General features: G+C 42.0%; 1 protein-coding gene across 1 annotated transcript in view; it reads left to right on the top strand.

The window, feature by feature from the left end:
- ACAD11 (acyl-CoA dehydrogenase family member 11) overlaps positions 1–20,977 on the top strand; it is a 126,723-nt gene that overhangs the window by 7,606 nt on the left and 98,140 nt on the right. Inside the window, exons 2-6 of the mRNA XM_073550110.1 lie at positions 6,174–6,273; positions 10,173–10,298; positions 15,995–16,156; positions 17,058–17,222; positions 17,318–17,465. Of these exons, the coding sequence (XP_073406211.1) occupies positions 6,174–6,273; positions 10,173–10,298; positions 15,995–16,156; positions 17,058–17,222; positions 17,318–17,465 (701 nt within the window). The remainder of the gene's footprint in view (positions 1–6,173; positions 6,274–10,172; positions 10,299–15,994; positions 16,157–17,057; positions 17,223–17,317; positions 17,466–20,977) is intronic.

Raw genomic sequence — 20,977 nt, 5'->3', positions numbered from 1 at the left:
GGCGGTACAGGTGAGAGCGAGGGGCTGACTGTCGGGGCGGTACAGGTGAGAGCGAGGGGCTGACTGTCGGGGCGGTACAGGTGAGAGCGAGGGGCTGACTGTCGGGGCGGTACAGGTGAGAGCGAGGGGCTGACTGTCGGGGCGGTACAGGTGAGAGCGAGGGGCTGACTGTCGGGGCGGTACAGGTGAGAGCGAGGGGCTGACTGTCGGGGCGGTACAGGTGAGAGCGAGGGGCTGACTGTCGGGGCGGTACAGGTGAGAGCGAGGGGCTGACTGTCGGGGCGGTACAGGTGAGAGCGAGGGGCTGACTGTCGGGGCGGTACAGGTGAGAGCGAGGGGCTGACTGTCGGGGCGGTACAGGTGAGAGCGAGGGGCTGACTGTCGGGGCGGTACAGGTGAGAGCCAGGGGCTGACTGTCGGGGCGGTACAGGTGAGAGCCAGGGGCTGAAAGGCAGTACAGGCAAGATGGGCAGGCACCTTACTCTGCAAATAATAGAGGGCGCCTTTCCATCGTCATCATGGACTGCACAAATGCAGGTAGGGCCATTGCTGATAGGAAGTGCAAATTTGTAGTTTTGCCCCAGTCACTGACCACCACACTACACCACTGGACCCCCCTAGTATACAGATTGTAACCGCATGTGGTTACAGCATATTGCCAGAATGGGCCATATATTGATAAGACCCCCTATAATCTCCACACAGTAAACCAGCCATACCTGCTTCCTCCCTAAAGAATAAAACTCACAAATGACTGAGGTGTAGCCAGAGTTCTTATAACCCCAAAGCAAAATGACATTTGGGCTCCACCACCCAGTGACAAAAGCTGAAACGGCAACATATGCAATTAAAGGGAAAATGTATCTTCAGTATAGACCTGTTAGTTTATAGTGTCTGTGAAGGTCAAGGGTATAAAGAACGATAAAGTGCGCTATGGACCAATAGAATTACAAAGGTCTCTTCATTTATTAGCAAACGACATTGATAGTGTTGTGTGCTCACATGTCTGGGGCAGAGGTTGACTTTATCAGGAAAGTGCCTCAAAATACATATTGCTCCTATTAGCTTGTTTAACAGCTTGCTTATCTGTGCAAAAGGTGTGAAAGGGAATCTGTCAGCAGGACTTCACTCCCTAAGCTATTTACAGTCATATGTTAAAGTTTGGGCACCCCTATTAATGTTAACCTTTTTTCTTTATAACAATTTTGGTTTTTGCAACAGCTATTTCAGTTTCATATATCTAATAAGTGATGGACTCAGTTATATTTCTGGATTCAAATGAGGTTTATTGTACTAACAGAAAATGTGCAATCTGCATTTGAACAAAATTTGACCGGTGCAAAAGTATGGGCACCTCAACATAAGTGACATTAATATTTCGTAGATCCTCCTTTTGCAAAAATAACAGCCTCTAGTCGCTTCCTGTAGCTATTAATGAGTTCCTGGATCCTGGATGAAGGTATTTGTGACCATTCCTGTTTACAAAACAATTCCAGTTCAGTTAAGTTTGATGGTCGCCGAGCATGGACAGCCCACTTCAAATCATCCCACAGATGTTCAATGATATTCAGGTCTGGGGACTGGGATGGCCATTCCAGAACATTGTAATTGTTCCTCTGCATGAATGCCTGAGTAGATTTGGAGCGGTGTTTTGGATCCTTGTCTTGCTGAAATATCCATCCCCTGCGTAACTTCAACTTTGTCACTGATTCTTGCACATTATTGTCAAAAATCTGCTGATACTGAGTTGAATCCATGCGACCCTCAACTTTAACAAGATTCCCGGTGCCGGCATTGGCCACACAGCCCCAAAGCATGATGGAACCTCCACCAAATTTTACTGTGGGTAGCAAGTGTTTTTCTTGGAATGCTGTGTTTTTTAGCCTCCATGCATAACGCCTTTTTGTATGACCAAACAACTCAATCTTTGTTTCATCAGTCCACAGGACTTTCTTCCAAAATGTAACTGGCTTGTCCAAATGTGCTTTTGCAGACCTCAGGCGACTCTGTTTGTGGCGTGCTTGCAGAAACGGCTTCTTTCGCATCACTCTCCCATACAGCTTCTCCTTGTGCAAAGTGCGCTGTATTGTTGACCGATGCAGTGACACCATCTGCAGCAAGATGATGCTGCAGGTCTTTGGAGGTGGTCTGTGGATTGTCCTTGACTGTTCTCACCATTCTTCTTCTCTGCCTTTCTGATATTTTTCTTGGCCTGCAACTTCTGGGCTTAACAAGAACTGTACCTGTGTTCTTCCATTTCCTTACAATGTTCCTCACAGTGGAAACTGACAGGTTAAATCTCTGAGACAACTTTTTGTATCCTTCCCCTGAAAAGCTATGTTGAATAATCTTTGTTTTCAGATCATTTGAGAGTTGTTTTGAGGAGCCCATGATGCCACTCTTCATAGGAGAATCAAATAGGAGAACTACTTGCAAGTGGCCACCTTAAATACCTTTTCTCATGATTTGATACACCTGGCTATGAAGTTCAAAGCTCAATGAGGTTACAAAACCATTTTAGTGCTTCAGGAAGTCAGTAAAAAGTAGTTAGGAGTGTTCAAATCAAGAAAATAAGGGTGCCCATACTTTTGCACCGGTCAAATTTTGTTTAAATGCAGATTACACATTTTCTGTTAGTACAATAAACCTCATTTGAATCCAGAAATATAAATGAGTCCATCAGTTATTAGATATATGAAACTGAAATAGCTGTTGCAAAAACCAAAATTGTTATAAAGAAAAAAGGTTAACATTAGTAGGGGTGCCCAAACTTTAACATATGACTGTATATATGCATGTAGCTCTTTCAAACACAACTACAGTGGCATGTCATAGTTTATCCACCCCTGGTCAAAATTACTGTTACTGTGAACAGTTAAGCAAGTTGAAGATGAAAGTATCTCTAAAAGGCCTAAATGTAAAGAAAACACATTTCCTTTGTATTTTACGCAAATATATATATTTTCATCTTTTACATTTTAAAAATTACAAAAGTGAAAATGGGCTGATTCAAGAGTTTGCGATTTTTATTCTCAGATAACTTTGCCCAAGGTTTCAGACATTAATTAGTCTTTTAGAGTTGTGGCTCGTTCACTATCATCATTAGTAAAGGCTGGGTTATGCAAACTACCCAGTGTTATAAAAGCCAGCCTCCTCTATCCTTGTGCCAAAAACAGCAGCCATGGGTTCTTCTAAGCAGATGCCTATTAAACTGAAAATGGTGGGGGCCCACAAAGCAGGAGAAGGCTATAAGAAGATTGGAAATGGTTTTCAACTTGCCCTTTCCTCAGTTAAAAATGTAATTAAGAAATGGCAGCTAACAGGAACAAGATAAGGTCTGGAAGACCAAGCAAAATTTAATTGAGAGCTGCTTGTAGGATTGCTAGAGAGGCAAATCCAAACCCCTGCTTTACTGCAAAAGACCTTCAGAAAGATTTAGCAGACTCTGCAGCTGTGGTACATTGCTCTACTGTTCAGAGATACCTGCACAAATATAGTCTTCATGAAAGAATCATCAGTAGAGACTCTCACCTGCGTCCTCACCATAAAATTCATTGTCAGAAGTATGAGAAGAACATCTAAACAAGCCTGATGCACGTTGGAAACAAGTCCTGTGGTCTGATCAGGTTAAAATAGTACTTTTGCCACAATGATCAAAGGTATGTGTGGAGAGAAAAGGCCACAATCTCAGGAAAATAGCATCTCGCAACTATTAACCCCTTCATGATTGGAGGTATTTTCAGTTTTGTGTTTTCGTTTTTTGCTCCCCCTTTTCCCAGAGCCATATCTTTTTTTATTTTTCCGACAATATGGCCATGTGAGGGCTCGTTTTTTGCGGGACGAGTTGTACTTTTGAACAACACCATTGGTTTTACCACGTCGTGTACTCTAAAATGGGAAAAAAAATTCCAAGTGCAGTGAAACTGCAAAAAAGTGCAATCCCACAGTTGTTTTTTGCTTGGCTTTTTTTTTTTTTAATAGTTTCACTAAATGCTAAAACTGACCTGCCATTATGATTCTCCAGGTCATTATGAGTTCTTATACGCCAAACATGTCTAGGTTCTTTTTTATCTACCGATAAGTGGTGACAAAAATTCCAAACTTTGTTTAAAAAAAAAAAATAAAAAATATTGTGCAATTTTTCGATATCCGTAGCATCTCAACTTTTCGTGATCTCAGGTTGGGTGAGGGCTTATTTTTTGTGCGCCGACCTGATGTTTTTAATTATACCATTTTGGTGCAGGTGCGATCTTTTGATCGCCCGTTATTGCGTTTTAATGCAATGTCGCGGCAACCATAAAAAAAAAAAAAAGTAATTCTGGTGTTTACTTTTTTTCTTGCTATGCCATTTACCAATCAGGTTAATCCTTTTTTTATTGATTGATCAGGCGATTCTGAACTCGGTGATACCAAATATGTGCATGTTTGATTTTTTTGTTTTTTATTATTGTTTTATTTTGCATGGGGTGAAGGGGGGGTGCTTTGAACTTTTATATTTTATATTTTTAAAAACTTTTTTTTTTTTTTTTTACTTTTGGCATGCTTCAATAGTCTCCATGGGAGACTAGAAGCTGCCATAACCCGATCGACTCTGCTACATATAGTCGATGAACAGATTGCCTCCATGTAGCAGAATTACTCACTCGCTATGGGCGGCCATCACAGCAAGCCAGCACTAACAACCATAGAGGTCTCCTGGAGACCTCTGGTTGTCATGCCAACCCATCATTGACCCGCGATCACCTGACCGGGATCACCGGTGGGCGGATTTCCGGCTCGATGGCCGGACGGGTTAATAGCCGCGGGTGGATCGCAATTCCATCTGCAGCTATTCCGGGCACATGTCAGCAGTTCAATACAGCTGACATGTCCTGGGAAAGATGTGGGCTCAGCTCTGGAGCCCACATCAAAGGGAAGGTGTCTGACGTGGGCGTACTATTATGCCCAACGTTTAAAAGGGATATGCATGGGGATGGCTCAAAGAAGCTTTGGTGTTGTGTTGCAGCCAATGGCACTGGGAACATTTCACTGGTAAAGGGAAGAATGAATTCAGTGAAATTTCTGCAAATTCTTGATGCAAACATAACACCATCTTTGAAAAAAGCTGCAGTTGAAAAGAGGATGGCTTCTACAAATGGATAAGGACCCTAAACACACATCAAAATCCACAGTAGACTACCTCATAAGGCACAATCTGAAGGGTTTACAATGGCCCTCACAGTCCTCTGATCTCAACATCATTGAAAATCTGTGGCTAGACCTCAAAATAGCAGTGTATGCAAGATGATCCAGGAATCTCACAGAGTGGGAAGAATTTTTCAATGAATAATGGATGAAAATCCCTCAAACAAAAACTGAAAGACTCTTCTCTGGCTACAAAAATCGTTTACAAACTGTGATACTTTAACCTAAACTTTTGTTCATTTTTCTTTTTGTAATATTAAATAGTAAAACATGACTATTTTTTTTTGCCCAAAATGTGTCATTTGTACCTTGAGGCCTTTTGGAGATCACTTCATCTTCAACTTGCTTAACTGCTCACAATAACAGTAATTTTGACCAGGGTTGCTCAAAATTTTACATGGCCAGCCTGTCCCTCCGTTACTGAGAAATCAGCTTTTGAATTTATATGTAAATGAGGTTGAAGAGCTTATTGGAAAGCTGAAGCCTCTGTCACTCCAGCTCTATTCCCTGCCTAGTGCTGCCTCCTCTTGTTTGACTGACTGCTCCTTTTTGTTCAAGTCACAGATCATAGAGGCTGTCAGTCAAGCAGAAGAAGTTGCTTCTGTGAGGGGGAATAGAGCTGGAGTGACAGAGGCTACAGATCTTCAATAATTCTGCAGTCTCATTTGCATATCAATGTAAATGCTAAATTCTCAGTAATAGATGAATGGACTGGCCATGTAAAGATATTGCTGGACTTGTCTTAGAAAAAGTTAAGAGCGCATAGCGTTTGAAGGGTATAATCCTGATGTTGGGTTCTCTTTTAAGTTTCAATCAGTCGCTAAAGCCATATACATGACAGTATGGTAACACAGCTCTGTTTTGTAGGCACGCATCAGGCTTACTCACAACTTGCCTGTGACTTGCAGGTTTTTTTATCTAATAAAGTTACACAATTTTATTTTATACATTTAAATAGGAAAATAAAATTCTAATTATTATTATTCTAGGTCTGGACAATCCAACCCAACGTTTTTTCTGCAGAAAGGTCAGAAAAAACTTGTCCTCAGGAAGAAGCCGCACGGTCAGCTGCTGCCAGGAGCTCATCGGGTAAAGTAGAACTGTACAATTCTTCATGTGAGGGTTGAGTATTCCAAACATTAAATCCTTTTTTACTACTAGTGTATTCAGCTTTGGCATTTGCTGATAATTTAGCAGGAAATGTGAAAACTGCAATAGATTATTTCAATTTCATTCTTACAGTCAGGATCAGAACAGAAATTGCTTAACAATTTTTAAGAAATGCCACTTTGTAATGAGTTAAATCTTTTTAAAGTGTGATAAATACACATACTGTTTTAAAGGGACTCTGTCAGCAGGTTTTTGCTACCCCATCTGAGAGCAGCCTGATGTCAGAGACCCTTATTCCAGCAATGTGTCATTTACTGTACTGGGTGCTGCTGTTAAAAACTGTTTTCTTTGCTCTATCAGTTCCTTGAATATATAGAGCTCTGTATAACCTCGCCTACACCACTGACTGGCAGCTTTCTCTGTACATTGTGCATAAGCAGCAAGCTACCAATTAGTGGTGGGGTAGGGCTTGAACTGCTTGGCAAAAGGCCAAGGAGTCCTCTAGTGATGATTTCCTGCTGATAAAACAATGATTGTCAAAGTGACATTGCTCTGCACAGGTTCCATCTTATGCCTCTTACTTTTAAAGGAAATCTGTCTTCAGGTTTTTTGCTACCTCATCTGAAAACTGCACCATAGGAAAAGAGACCTTGATTCCAGCGACATTAATGAATACAGTAGTTGTGATACAATCAGAGGTTTTAGTTTTAGCCTGCAGTGGGCTCTGTATGTACATTGTCTATTGACAGGGAGCTGCTTATCAGATTGGGCATGGCCTGACTGTTTGTCAGTGATGATGTCCTAGTGATAAAACCTTCATTGTAAGTAAACAGCACACACCCTGAAAAGTGACATATCACTGAATTCAGTGGTTTAACCCCTACCTCATGCTTTCCTCAGACTACAAGGCAAAAACCTGCTCACATCACAGATTCCCTTTAATTACTTCAGGGTTCAGAAAATCTGAAGCAACCATTTTAAGGCCTTCTTCACATGTCAGTGTCTCCAGTACGTGTGGTGACGGTTTTCACACGTACTGGAGGCAATTGCACACGTAAACCCATTCAAATGTATGGGTCTGCACACATGTCAGTGTGTTTCCATGGTCCGTGTGCAAAATATGTTGACATGTCCACTTTTTTAATTATTTTATAGCGGCGCAGTCCGCAACATGTCATGCACACTGACACATGGATGATATGGAGTCAATATGACCCGTACCGGCGTCTTGGAAAAGCGGTACAGTTGCGCTGTACCCAGGCGCTGGTGCTGAATCCCGCTCTCATCATTGTCGCCTGCTCTCCCTGCAATCAGCGCGACTTGGTGACGCTGCTGAGAGTTGGCGTCAGCATCCGGAATCTGCAGTATGTATCACTCTTATTAAAAAAATAAATAAATAAAAAAAAAGGCGGGGTCCCACTTAGCCATGAAAGTTTCCAGTCTATTAATGACAAGTCACAGCTGTTTGCTTAGTCTTTACTGGTTAAAAATTTGGGGTCCCCCTGCTTTTACTTACCAGCAAAGGCTAAACAGATAACTGTGGGCTGATATTAATAGGCTGGGAAGGGGTCACATATATTGGCCCCCGCTCTCAGACTTAGAACATCAGTCCACAGCCACCCCAGAAATGGCACATCCAATTCTGACTCTTAGCCTTGGCTCTTCTCACTTGCCCTTGCCCAAGGGTTAGTAATAGAGAGGTGTCTATCAGACACCCCCATTACTAACCCCGTAGTCAAAATTAATAAAAACACACACGTACACACACACACAGTCTTTTAATTTTAAAGCACACTCCCTGACCCTCTTTTACCCATTTATTAACTTAGAAATAAAAAAATCAAATTAATACTCAATTGTCTGCCGTTAATTCATGATATGGTCCTACAACGATCCCAAACTCTGCTACATCCAGATGGTCTGGTGAGCCATGACATTGTAAATGTGACCGCTTACCACGCCATGCAAAACACACGGAGTTTAGTGTGAGGGCGTGGCTGCAGTGACCAACGGTGATATAATTAAATTAGCTGCACGTCACAGGCAGCGGTTCCCACGGTAATCTCTGTGTGAGCCAGCCTATGCGGTAACATTACTGACCTCACTGCTCGCAGCGTGTTCTTAGTCTGGAAGCAGGCCAATATTTATGACCCCTTCCCAGCCTATTTAGATCAGTCTGCAGCTGTCTGGTTAGCCTTTGTTGGTTAGTAATAGTAGAAGGGACACCACATCACTTTTTTGGGGGTCTCCCTTATAAGTAAAGGCTAAGCAAACAGTTGTGAGCAGTTATTAATATGCTGGGAACTTTTTATGGCTATTGGCCCCTTCCCAGAATATTGGCATCAGCTGTCTGCTTTCCCTCAGCTGTTTAGGAATTTTTATTTTTAATTTTAATACGCGCGATACACAGATGGTGGTGGTGACTCGAACACTCAGCAGTGTCGCACTGATCGCAGGGAGACAAAGCAACAATGATAAGAATTGGATTCAGTGCTTGGGAACAGCGCTAACTGTTGTGCTTTTTCCCAGATGCCGATATGAGTCACACTGGGACACACAAATGTTAAACACGGACATGGTTAGCACTGGTACTGTTTTTTTCCTGTAATTTAGCAGGACGTGTGACAGAGGCCTAACAGTATAACGTAAAAGACGCCAACGGTAGAGCTCCAACAACTGCAAATGCTGCCGGCAAAGCCTCTTCAGGAAAAAGTTTCCTGGTGTTTTTCCTGAAGTTGCTTTTCCTGAGAAAATGTGATGGCCGCACTAGTGTCTAAAGGATGCTGTGTGCACATAGCCAAAAGGTTTTGTTTAGAAAAACAATTTTAGACAATTTAGTATTGAGCGACTCCATTCAGTTACCCAGATTGGATAGAGACTGAATTGTTTTTTTGTTTTCTTTTCTGGTGCATTACAGCCACATTTAAAACAGACTGGGTAGTTCTACCTTATCCAGTGGTTATCACTATTAAAGTTCCATCAAGGACAACATTTGCAAGGAGTTTGTATGTTCTCCATGTATTTGAGTGGATTTTCTCCCATACTCCAAAGATATACTGATAGGGAATATAAATTGTGAGCCCCAATGGGGACAGTGATGTCTGTTTTGCGCTGTTGAGTTAATGATGTGTAAGGGGTAGACCCACTTGGCTGATTCCTCAGGAAGACACAGGAACCGCTCTGGTAGAGAATCGCCTGGTTTATTGTGAATAGCATAAACCTTTGCAGGGTTCGGCAAAATAAACAGAGACTTTTGAGTCTATTCCCTGCATGGTTCATCTGCAGCAATCCCGCACAGTCCTTTAGCTCCTTCAGGAGCTCTGTGGGAGTTCCTGCTCTGCCAATACACAACTCCCCACTGACTCTCATGGCCAGGTATTTAACACCCATGTGATGGTCACATGACCTTGACCTCACACAGGTCCTGTCAGGACTCTGCATGTGGAGATACGGTGGACCCCCTCCCTCCCGCTCTGTGAAGGTCCACTAAAACCAGCCCAAAACATATGTTCCTATTAACCCTCTCAGCACTTGGCGTGCTAGAGGACAAACACTATGGTTTTACATCCCCGAATGCAGAAGGCGCGGTGACACATATGTCCCTTCACATACGGTGCCAGTGACTCTGTCCCAGGTGTTACAAGTGAATGAATCGTTTGCTGCTGGATTATCTGCAGATTACCCTTGAATATTGGTCCCAGTTTATGGTTCGTATTTAAAAACAGGAAATGATTTCCGTGACGTGATTCCAGTTCTGAGCGCCACCAGTAAGCCTATGAATGACAAACACTAGTTCTACAAAGAAGCAATACTTCCACACTGGTTCTTCTCACATTTGTTTCCATTATAGCATTTGGTTTGTTTGTTTTTTTCCTTAGATTGAAAGAGAATATGAAGTACAGAAAGCTTTATTTTCTGCTGGATTTCCTGTGCCAAGGCCCTTAATTTACTGTGGAGATGTCTCGGTTATCGGTACAGAATTCTATGTGATGGAACATGTGCAGGTTAGTTTTTCTTGCATAACTTCTTTGCAGTGCTTCTCAGGGACGCTGAACTCTAATGGCACTCCGAGATGATAAGCTCTCTGCTTTTCCTGTCACTTCATGTTTCTCATGTGCTGACACACTGCCCACCTATTATTCTTGAGGTTTTCTCATAAACCAGTCAAACAAATATAATTTGGTCAACCGCTGCATATATTGACCCCCTCCATGCAAACGTATGCTCATCTTAGCTAAGAGTGTGGGTGTTTTTATTGAGGAATGGAGTAGGTTGCTGCCACATACGTCTTGCGGTGGCCTGTCATTCAGGTAAGCAAAATACCCAGGCGTTTGCATTCAGCATGCCCTAATCTCCTCTTCCTTGATCTCATTTTTTGGGAAGAGCCTCCATAAACATTAGATGGTCAGCCAGTGCTGCCAAAAGAGACTGTTGGAGCCAAGGATGATCTTTGGAGGTCAGCTAGTCATTACATTACAGATTTTCCTTTAGGTTTTTAAAGGGACAAGCTGAATTTGAAGTCTACAGGCAATGCTCCACTGAAAAAGGGTGCGAATTGGTGAGAGCTCTAATTTGCAGAGTTTTCTGAATTTCATTCCTAAATACAGTCATGGTTGAAAGTGTTGCCACCCTTTAAATTGTTTCAGAACGCTGAAATATTTCTCCTGGAAAGTTATTGCAATTACTTGTTTATTTCCTTTGTGTGTATTGGAACAACAGAAAAAAAGGCAAATAGGACATAATTTAACACAACCTTAAAAATGGGCTGGGCAAAATTGTTGGCATCCTCAGCTTAATATTTGGTTGCACAACCCATTGGAATAAATAGCTGCTATCAGTTTTTTCCTATAACCATCAACAACTTCTCACACTTTTCAACTGGAATTTTGGACCACTCTTCTTTTGCAAACTGCTCCAGGTTTGTATTCAAGATTGCAAGTCACCAAACAAAAACAAGGACCCCTAAGCAAAGCTAAAATCATGTTCCAAATTTAAGACACGTAAAATCAAGCAAAAATAGGGAGTGGGTCTCAATCAGGAAATTAAAAAAATATACAATAATATGTATCCTAGTGATCCCTAGTAGGTCACTGTACTGAGTCCTGCCTGGCAGTGCACATTGGCGCCCCCACTCAGCAGCTTTCCCTGATGTCCCTATCATGGAAAAAATGTCCCAATACACCCTGTTACCTGTGAAAATAGCAGTATACTGGTGGAAAGCAACCAATAGTGATGTGATAAATCAGTGTGATATAAAGCAAGTTGGCGTACTCCTAATAACTGTAGTCTCAGATAGGAGAAGGGCAAACTGGAGTAATCTGTGCACCTATACTTATATCAAAATCAATACAAAATATGTATAGATAGAAAAGCACTAATGATGATCTGGTTGGAACCCACCAATTTTTCTGTACTAGATCAGTAAAAAAAAATAAGAGCAAAAATCCTGTTTTTGGCAGAAGTAGTGTTAAATGTAAGAAGAATACAATGGAGTGTCCTCTGTACCTATGCTACTAGCAGGATCCACATATCTATCTATATAACTCAAAATCTGTAGAAGCCCACTCTATACGAATCCACAGTTCTCGTCCAATTTGGGTGAAATTTGGCACGCCCCCTCTCCACCCACAGGAGCAGAATACTGCGCACGTTAAATCTCGCTAGTGTCCCCCTGTCGTGAGATTGGGACCCCCGAAGTAATGCCCTATACATACAATGGAGAAATGTGAAGGTGAAAGTAAAAGTGCTGAGGGGAAAACAACAGTTGTGGCTGACAAATTAGTAAAATGTTAAAAAAAATAAAAATTTTAAAGTGGAAAAATTTTTTACTGTAGCACTCTGAAAATGTCAATTTCAGGTTGACACTGAATTTTACTTTAGCTACCATAACCACATATTTTTCGCGAGCAAAGCTGCAGGTATTCTACTAGTGCTCAAATAAATAAACAACAGTAGCCATGAATCAAATTAACAACAGGCCAAATAAAGGTAAACAGGGTGCAGTAATAATGCACTCATCTGGTTGTCCTACTGGAGTTCATCAGCTCAATGGAAGGGATTCCTATTATAAAGATCAAGCCATAGTCAGGCACCATCCATAATTAGGCAGTGTGTAGCAACGTCCCATATCAATGCCCAATGCATTTCCCCCCCCCCCCTACACAATTCCTAGGGGTTCATCAGGGCATCAGAAGGCCACATCAGAAAATAAGATCAGCTAGAAAGTTTACTCACAGCCTCCTTTTAAAAGCCCATAATGAATTCGGTGTAGTGGAAGCATGGCACGCATCTAGTGTTACATCTGGTAAGATGGAACGCACTCTGTGTCCCACCAATCAGTATGCGCCGGAAGTGACGCGGTAGCGTCGCGTGCAGAGGTGCATCCAAAGTGAGGCTTGGAACACACAGTAATGCTAGACGCTTAACGTAAGTGTAACCAACAATACGGTATGCGTTCTACAGATGTGTATCACACATATCGCTTCCCGTAAGAGGTATGCCTCGCTTAATAGCGTAATAATTAACCTTCCACTTCCTGAAGTTAATACATTGAAGAGTGCAAGTAGACTATAAGAAAAGGATAATCAAGGTATTGAAAAGGCCAGTGAAAGGACAGTAGCAACAAAAGAGCTGCTACTGACACAATAGCATCTTAAATACAATGTATCCTCATAATGAACAGATCAGTTAAGAGACCGCAAAAGAGAAACATGTATAATCAAAAAGATATACGGTAGTAGTCAATAAAAATGACAAATCAGATTACTGTATTAGTCCAAAGGACAAATATACATGGCAAAAAGGTTTCTAAGACCAAAAAAAAAGCAGTTTAGATGAACCTAGTAAAGGATAACTGTTCATTGAGACCAAGTGGGCTCATGGACTCAAGCCAATAAATCCATCTTGTTTCACGATGGATAATTTTTCCATCCCATTCTCTTTGTCTCAATGATGATGGAACCACCTCTATAACGGAGAACGATGTAGACCCCAAATCATCCCCATGTATTGAATTGACATGGTGTGCAAGTGGTGTATCCCTGCCATGTCTAATATCCCCAAAGTGTTCAATACATATACACAATTCTCGTTTGGTTTTACCGACCTAATCCTTGGGGCAGACATGTGGAGAGATACACCACCCCATGGTCTAACAGTTGGCAAATTGTCTCATGAAGTATTTTCTGTCTGTCACTGAGGGTTGAATGTACCACAGAAGGAACAATGTCCACATTTGAAGGTCCCAAGTGACCTATTCGCCAACCAAGTACTTTCCTTTTTGGTTGGAACAAAGTGACTATGGGCCACACTGTCCTTAGTTAACTTTCCTCTTCTATAGGTCACTGACAGATAAGGGAAGATGAAATCACTGATATTCGGATCTGATTTAAGGATCTGGCAATGTTTTCTAAGGATATTAAGTGCCTTTTTAGACTGATCCTCAAAGGTGCCAATCAAATGTGTGATGGAATGAGAGTCCGTCCTTGGTTTTGGGATTAGGAGTGAAGTTCTACTGGCGTTATAGGCAAAATCACATGCAGAGTCATTTTTGCAAGGAAACTTAAATGGAGGAGTTTCTTTCAGAAGAATGATTTAAATAAATGTCAGCACTTGGGGATCCCTCGTGAAGACCTAGCCGACCTTGCGTTACTCACAGAATTGGCGGAGGAAGGTATTAGAAATAAGGGGCCTTCTCCAATTGTCCTGACTTGAAACCAAAGAGCACACGAATGCTGCCAACGAATGAGTTTGGAAGGGTTGAGATATTCCAAAAACTAGTGACAAAAGAAATAAACTATATAGATCCCACGTCAGATACTACTCATCCTAATCTGTCTGTTGCTGAGAGGAGGGCACTTAATGACCTAAATGATAACAAATTGATTGTCATCAAGCCTTCAGACAAAGGAGGGAACGTTGTGATAATGGACATCACGAAAAAGATGTGGGTGTGTGTCTCGCAATCCTATCTGATAGGTCCTCATATGAAGTACTTAGGAATGATCCAACTAAGGATATTTCTGAATTATCACAGATTCTTACATGGGCTCTTCAACTCAAATTGATTTTTTACTTCCAGAATTTCCTGTTATAACTACATTTTATGCATTACTAAAAACTCACAAGGGCGTCAATCCCCTGAAAGGACGTCCGATCGTCTCAGGGGATGACGCCCTGTCCCAGAATTCAAGTATCTACTTAGATAAATTTTTACGGCCTTTTGTGATGGCACTTCCCTCATACATGAGATACCACGGACCTTCTAAATAAACTGAAGGGTATCGCCCTGGACTCTGACACTATCATTCCCTCCATAGACGTGGAGGCATTGTATAGCAGTATCCGACACTTGGGTGACCTTGGAGCCGTTAAACATTTCCTGGGTGGTAGGGGTATTCGTCTTGGGCCGCACAATGCTTTCATACTTGAACTCCTTGATTTTGTTTTACAGCGGAGTAACTTTCTCTTCGTTTATAAGCTACTGCGGTACAGCTGCCATGTACTGCCGTTTAGAGAAATTGAACTGCCAAAGCTGCATCTTTTGTTGAAAGAACTGCTGGTTGTTGTGGTGGGTCGAATATTAGAGGCCCCCTTACACCTACGAATAAAGGCGTTTATGCCGAACGATATTGGCAGGTTCACCAACAGTCTAAAGCGTATTGGTGCCTCCTGATTCTCCCCCAACAGATTGGGAACAGATGGATCCATCCTTCTGAATTTCAGTGTCTGTTCTTTTTATTCTTATGGGACACAAGACCTCGGAGACACCTGACTATAGCACTCTCATAGAAAACACAGGAGTGACCGACCGGCCAAGGCAAGTGTTCCTTTGTCTAGGAAGTCAGGAGAGATCTGTTGGCTGACAGCTATCTAATGTGTTTTGGGACATTAAGATGGGTTGTCTGTAATGAGAAAACATTGACAAACGGTTAAAGAAGTTGGCCATTTTTTTTTTTCTTTAAGCTAAAACCCAATTTTATAACTAGGTTTCGTGACAAATTTTGCACTGTTTTGCTTATTCAGGCTTTGTTTTCCTGCATGGTCACTTTTTAATGTAGTTTGAGGCCATAAATGAGAGGAGCTCAGATAAAATAGTTATACATTTTCCTGCTAGCCTGTCAGATTAAGCTCACTGACTAGGTCTCAGATAAAGAGGTCACCACCTTCTCTTCTTGGTGCAGTTTCCTCGCAGACTCAGTAGCACTCCTGTCCATACAATGGCTGCTGGTGGAGGAGCAGTGACTAGTCCTGTCCATCAGCCTCCTCTAATAGAAAATCAGCTTTACCTTGTGAGGAGATTACTGTTGGAGGAGGCTGATGGACAGGTCTGGGCACTGCTCTTCCACCAGCAGCCATTGTATGGACAGAAGTGATAGTCAGTGTGTGAGGAAACTGCACTAATGAGAGAGTGACCGACCTCCTTTTTAATGTCTAGGGCACTAGTAAAAGCAGCCGAGCACTGTGCTCAGCTGTCTTCTCCAGCTCCATAGAGTTGAGCCAAACTGGGCGCACTGGACCACTGCAGCACCTAAACTTCTTTCTGCTATCAGAAATCCCATTTTATTGGTCAGTGAAGCTCCCCAGATATCAAAAATGTATCACCGATGTGTCCATCTTGTCAAATACCTTAATACAAGATGTTTATTTGCAATTATAGCTGTAATAGTTACTGGTGCTTTTCTCCCTTTGTCTTGGTCAGGGACGCATTTTCCGAGATGTCACCCTGCCAGAAGTCAGCCCTGCGGAAAGATCAGCCCTGTATGTGGCACTCACTGAAACGCTTGCCCATCTCCATTCATTAAACATACATACATTAAATCTTACCGGATATGGCAGAGGAAAAGGATATAGTCAGCGGCAGGTAATGTAGCCTTTTTTAATTCCATAGGAAAATCTTTTTTGCTTTGACTTTGTCATAAAAATCTATGTACTGTTTCTTTGTGTATACAGTCAGCTGGAAAAGAGTCTCATGAAGAAAAAGTATATACAGTAATCTAGCACTTCTCCAGAACCAGGACTGTTCTCCCCAGCTGTAAGGCTTGTCCCAAGAAGATAGGTGATAACGTATCCTATGGTTATAGGTAGATGAGGGTCCATCTACTGGGACTCGCATCAATCAGGAGAACAGGGCACATTCATTCCCTCACAGTGCACTTGTCGAACTGATGCTTCATTCGCTCTCTCTCTGTTCTGGAACAATCAGTGCGGATGGGATGAATGGGACCCCCCAACCATCCTGTGGATAGTTGATTACTTATCTTCACTAGACAACCTTTTCTTTTTTTTTCTTTAAAGTGACAGTAATGCAGGAAAGGCACACAAGCATATGTATGTACAGGTATATTGTATATTTTATACATGCCTGTATAGGTGATGCTGTTAGTTCACAATTTGGCAGCACACAATCCATACTGACCCTGCATCCCATTTACTCTCCGGATTGGTTGGAGCCCTATAGGTGAGACGACCACTGACCATATAGTGATGGCATGTCTTAAGGTCTGTGTATATAGGCCAACCAGCTGCACAATACGATCAGCAATCTTTTGACCTTCAGACTAAAACAAACAATGTTGTGTTTTGTTTTTTATTGTACATCATACTTTACATCAGATAACTGTTACACTGGCGCTGAAGTTTCTTTACTAATGAGATACTCTAACCAAAGCTTATGAGTAATTAGCCAGGTTTGCATAGAACATTGAACCTGCTATATTGTTTGATATTGTAAAAAGATATGAAATTATCTAGATAATTGGCAGGTCAATACATGGAAGAAGCAATATGAAAGGGCAGCGCATAAGGATATACCTGCAATGAACCAACTGGCAGACTGGTTAAGTAAAAATGTGCCAAGCAATGACCATGATGAAACGTTGATCCATGGAGACTTCAGGATCGATAATGTCATTTTCCACCAAACTGAGGTAGGGTTGTGGTTTTTTTTCCTTTTTAAAGAGCACTTTACAATTTTAGCCATTCATTCTAATGATAATAACCCTTTATAAATACTTCTCTCCAGGCCCGTGTAATTGCTGTCCTTGATTGGGAACTCTCCACTATTGGACATGCTACGTCTGACTTGGCTTACTTTACCTCGTTGTATTTTTGGCCTCGAGGTGTCCAGTTTCTTGGAAACTATAGTAACAAATCCGCTACTGATATTGAAGGTGGGTATTCTAAATGAAGGTACACATGACAAATTTAGATCTGCTTTATCTGGCCCCCTTACTTTTTTTTTTTTCTCTCCCACTCTTCCTTTAACCTGGCTGGGAAAAATACTGTTCAGAAAGTTAAGCCCCCATCTCGCATAGCGAGATCGCTGAAGCGTCACCGATTTTGTGACACAACAGCGACCTCGCCAGCGATCTCGCTACATGTGACACGCAGCGGCGACCGGCCCCCCGCTGGATATCGCTGATCGTGCTCGAATGTCCTGGGCCATTTTTTCATCGTCGGCGTCCCGCTGGCCAGCATGCATTACTGTGCTTGACGCCGACTAGCGACCTCGTTGGCGACGCAGAATTCAGGGACGCAGGCGGGAATCGTCAGAAAAGCTGCTGTGTGACAAGGTACCAACGACCGCCAAGGTCGATATACGGATCGCCGGATCGTTGCTGCGTTGCTGAAGAGATCTGCCTGTTTGGCAGCTTACTAGCGACCATGTAGCGATGTACCAGTGATCCTTACCAGGTCGTATCGCTGTCGGGATCGCTGGTGCGTCACTGTGTGAAACGGGACCCTTAGTAATTAGTTCAAAAGCCAGCAAAATGTAAGAGTAGTCAAATATTGTAGAAAAAGCTGTTTTTACATGAAGAAAAGAACCTCCTAGCTTTTTCTAAACGAATGACATTTCCTATTTCTTGAATCTATCCAGGGTAGAGGCTTTCAAGCTTTTGCAGTTTACTTAAAGGGGTATTCTCATCTCCAAGATCCTATCCCAATATGTAGCAGGTGTAGTAATACTAGCAAATACCTCCAATTAGAAATGTAGTATAGTTTTTCTGATTCACTATGTCTCTTTCCTCATGTGCAGACATTGCAGGATTTTAGGTATCCGTGGTTATGATCACTAACAGCAAGCTGTTAATGTATCAGTGGTTGTATGGTTACCTAAGGTCCTGCAATGCCTGCACATGAGAGAGAAATGTTGCGATCAGAAAAGCTATACCACGTTTCTAATTGGAGGCATTTACTAAAATTATTAATACACTTAATACATATTGGGATAGGAACTTGGAGATGGGAATACCCTTTTAACCTTGTGCCACGTGTACCTTTGGTTGTTTCCAAGCGGTCTTGTCTAGTAGGACTTGGCTTCCTTACCTAGGTGTTTTATTAAAATTTATTCAATAAACTTGTTTTTTTAGAGTCACAATACGTGGGGATAACACTGAGCCAAAGTTTATGAAAAAGTATCCGATAAGGGGGCAAAATTTATGGCCAGTACAAAGTGTGTAATGAAGGATATATATTGAAAACTGAATATCATATGAAACGCCTACACAAAGGCACTTTATATAGTATAGAGTAATAAGTGCAGGTGCAAAATAGTGTGCATTTTTTCCCTTCACCCCATCTCGTATTAAATATAATGCCAAGGTTTTAGGTTTCCATAGAAATACCAGCAGTGTCAATGTGAACATGCCATATAAATGGACTGACCAGAAAGTAGAGGCCCCTAAAATCTCCTATATGGTATGTTGATTCAATATGGAGTGTACAAAACATTAAATGAATGTTTAAATGACAATGTCTGTAACTTGTGGCTTACACATGTAAGGAATGGGGTATCAGTTTTGGAATTCTCCCTAGAAATTGGAGGTTTTAACCATTTTATTGATGGCCTATCCTCATTTGAATAGGGGGTGTATATGCAGTAGCCGCAGACACTTTAGAAATGACGGAACTGCTGTGTTTCGGAATCAACCAAGAACTTCCAGCCAGCACTGGTAACAGCTGATCGATGGGGGTACCGGTGAGTCATACCCATACCGATCAGAAAGGACATCAATAAAAAAGGTATGGCAGACCTCTTAAATGAAGAGAACTAATTAAAATGTATACTTCAAAAAAAGAAAAAAAAACCTCTGATAACCTACGGTAATTCTCCAAGCAAAATTTTGATATCCTAGACACTACTATGTGTATCACAGTTGGTGAATTTACCCTTGCAAAACATAATTTGCTCCAATTTTATACTGGTTTGTGTTAAATTGGATTGAGGATGACTTGATAAATTGTACAGGTGAGTGCAAAAAGTATACAGTGGGGAAAAAAAGTATTTAGTCAGTCAGCAATAGTGCAAGTTCCACCACTTAAAAAGATGAGAGGCGTCTGTAATTTACATCATAGGTAGACCTCAACTATGGGAGACAAACTGAGGAAAAAAAATCCAGAAAATCACATTGTCTGTTTTTTTTTTTTTTCATTTTATTTGCATATTATGGTGGAAAATAAGTATTTGGTCAGAAACAAAATTTCATCTCAATACTTTGTGATATATCCTTTGTTGGCAATGACAGAGGTCAAACGTTTTCTGTAAGTCTTCACAAGGTTGCCACACACTGTTGTTGGTATGTTGGCCCATTCCTCCATGCAGATCTCCTCTAGAGCAGTGATGTTTTTGGCTTTTCGCTTGGCAACACGGACTTTCAACTCCCTCCAAAGGTTTTCTATAGGGTTGAGATCTGGAGACTGGCTAGGCCACTCCAGGACCTCGAAATGCTTCTTACGAAGCCACTCCTTCGTTGCCCTGGCGGTGTGCTTTGGATCATTGTCATGTTGAAAGACCCAGCCACGTTTCATCTTCAATGCCCTTGCTGATGGAAGGAGGTTTGCACTCAAAATCTCACGATACATGGCCCCATTCATTCTTTCATGTACCCGGATCAGTCGTCCTGGCCCCTTTGCAGAGAAACAGCCCCAAAGCATGATGTTTCCACCACCATGCTTTACAGTAGGTATGGTGTTTGATGGATGCAACTCAGTATTCTTTTTCCTCCAAACACGACAAGTTGTGTTTCTACCAAACAGTTCCAGTTTGGTTTCATCAGACCATAGGACATTCTCCCAAAACTCCTCTGGATCATCCAAATGCTCTCTAGCAAACTTCAGACGGGCCCGGACATGTACAGGCTTAAGCAGTGGGACACGTCTGGCACTGCAGGATCTGAGTCCATGGTGGCGTAGTGTGTTACTTATGGTAGGCCTTGTTACATTGGTCCCAGCTCTCTGCAGTTCATTCACTAGGTCCCCCCGCGTGGTTCTGGGATTTTTGCTCACCGTTCTTGTGATCATTCTGACCCCCACGGGGTGGGATTTTGCGTGGAGCACCAGATCGAGGGAGATTATCAGTGGTCTTGTATGTCTTCCATTTTCTAATTATTGCTCCCACAGTTGATTTCTTCACTCCAAGCTGGTTGGCTATTGCAGATTCAGTCTTCCCAGCCTAGTGCAGGGCTACAATTTTGTTTCTGGTGTCCTTTGACAGCTCTTTGGTCTTCACCATAGTGGAGTTTGGAGTCAGACTGTTTGAGGGTGTGCACAGGTGTCTTTTTATACTGATAACAAGTTTAAACAGGTGCCATTACTACAGGTAATGAGTGGAGGAAAGAGGAGACTCTTAAAGAAGAAGTTACAGGTCTGTGAGAGCCAGAAATCTTGATTGCTTGTTTCTGAC

The sequence above is a fragment of the Dendrobates tinctorius genome, unplaced genomic scaffold (genome assembly GCF_039654945.1).
Source record: "Dendrobates tinctorius isolate UK_male_01 unplaced genomic scaffold, ASM3965494v1 ptg000162l, whole genome shotgun sequence".
Lineage (NCBI taxonomy): Eukaryota > Metazoa > Chordata > Amphibia > Anura > Dendrobatidae > Dendrobates > Dendrobates tinctorius.
The sequence above is the reverse complement of the archived record's forward strand: the minus strand, read 5'-3'. Positions and strand labels throughout refer to the sequence as shown.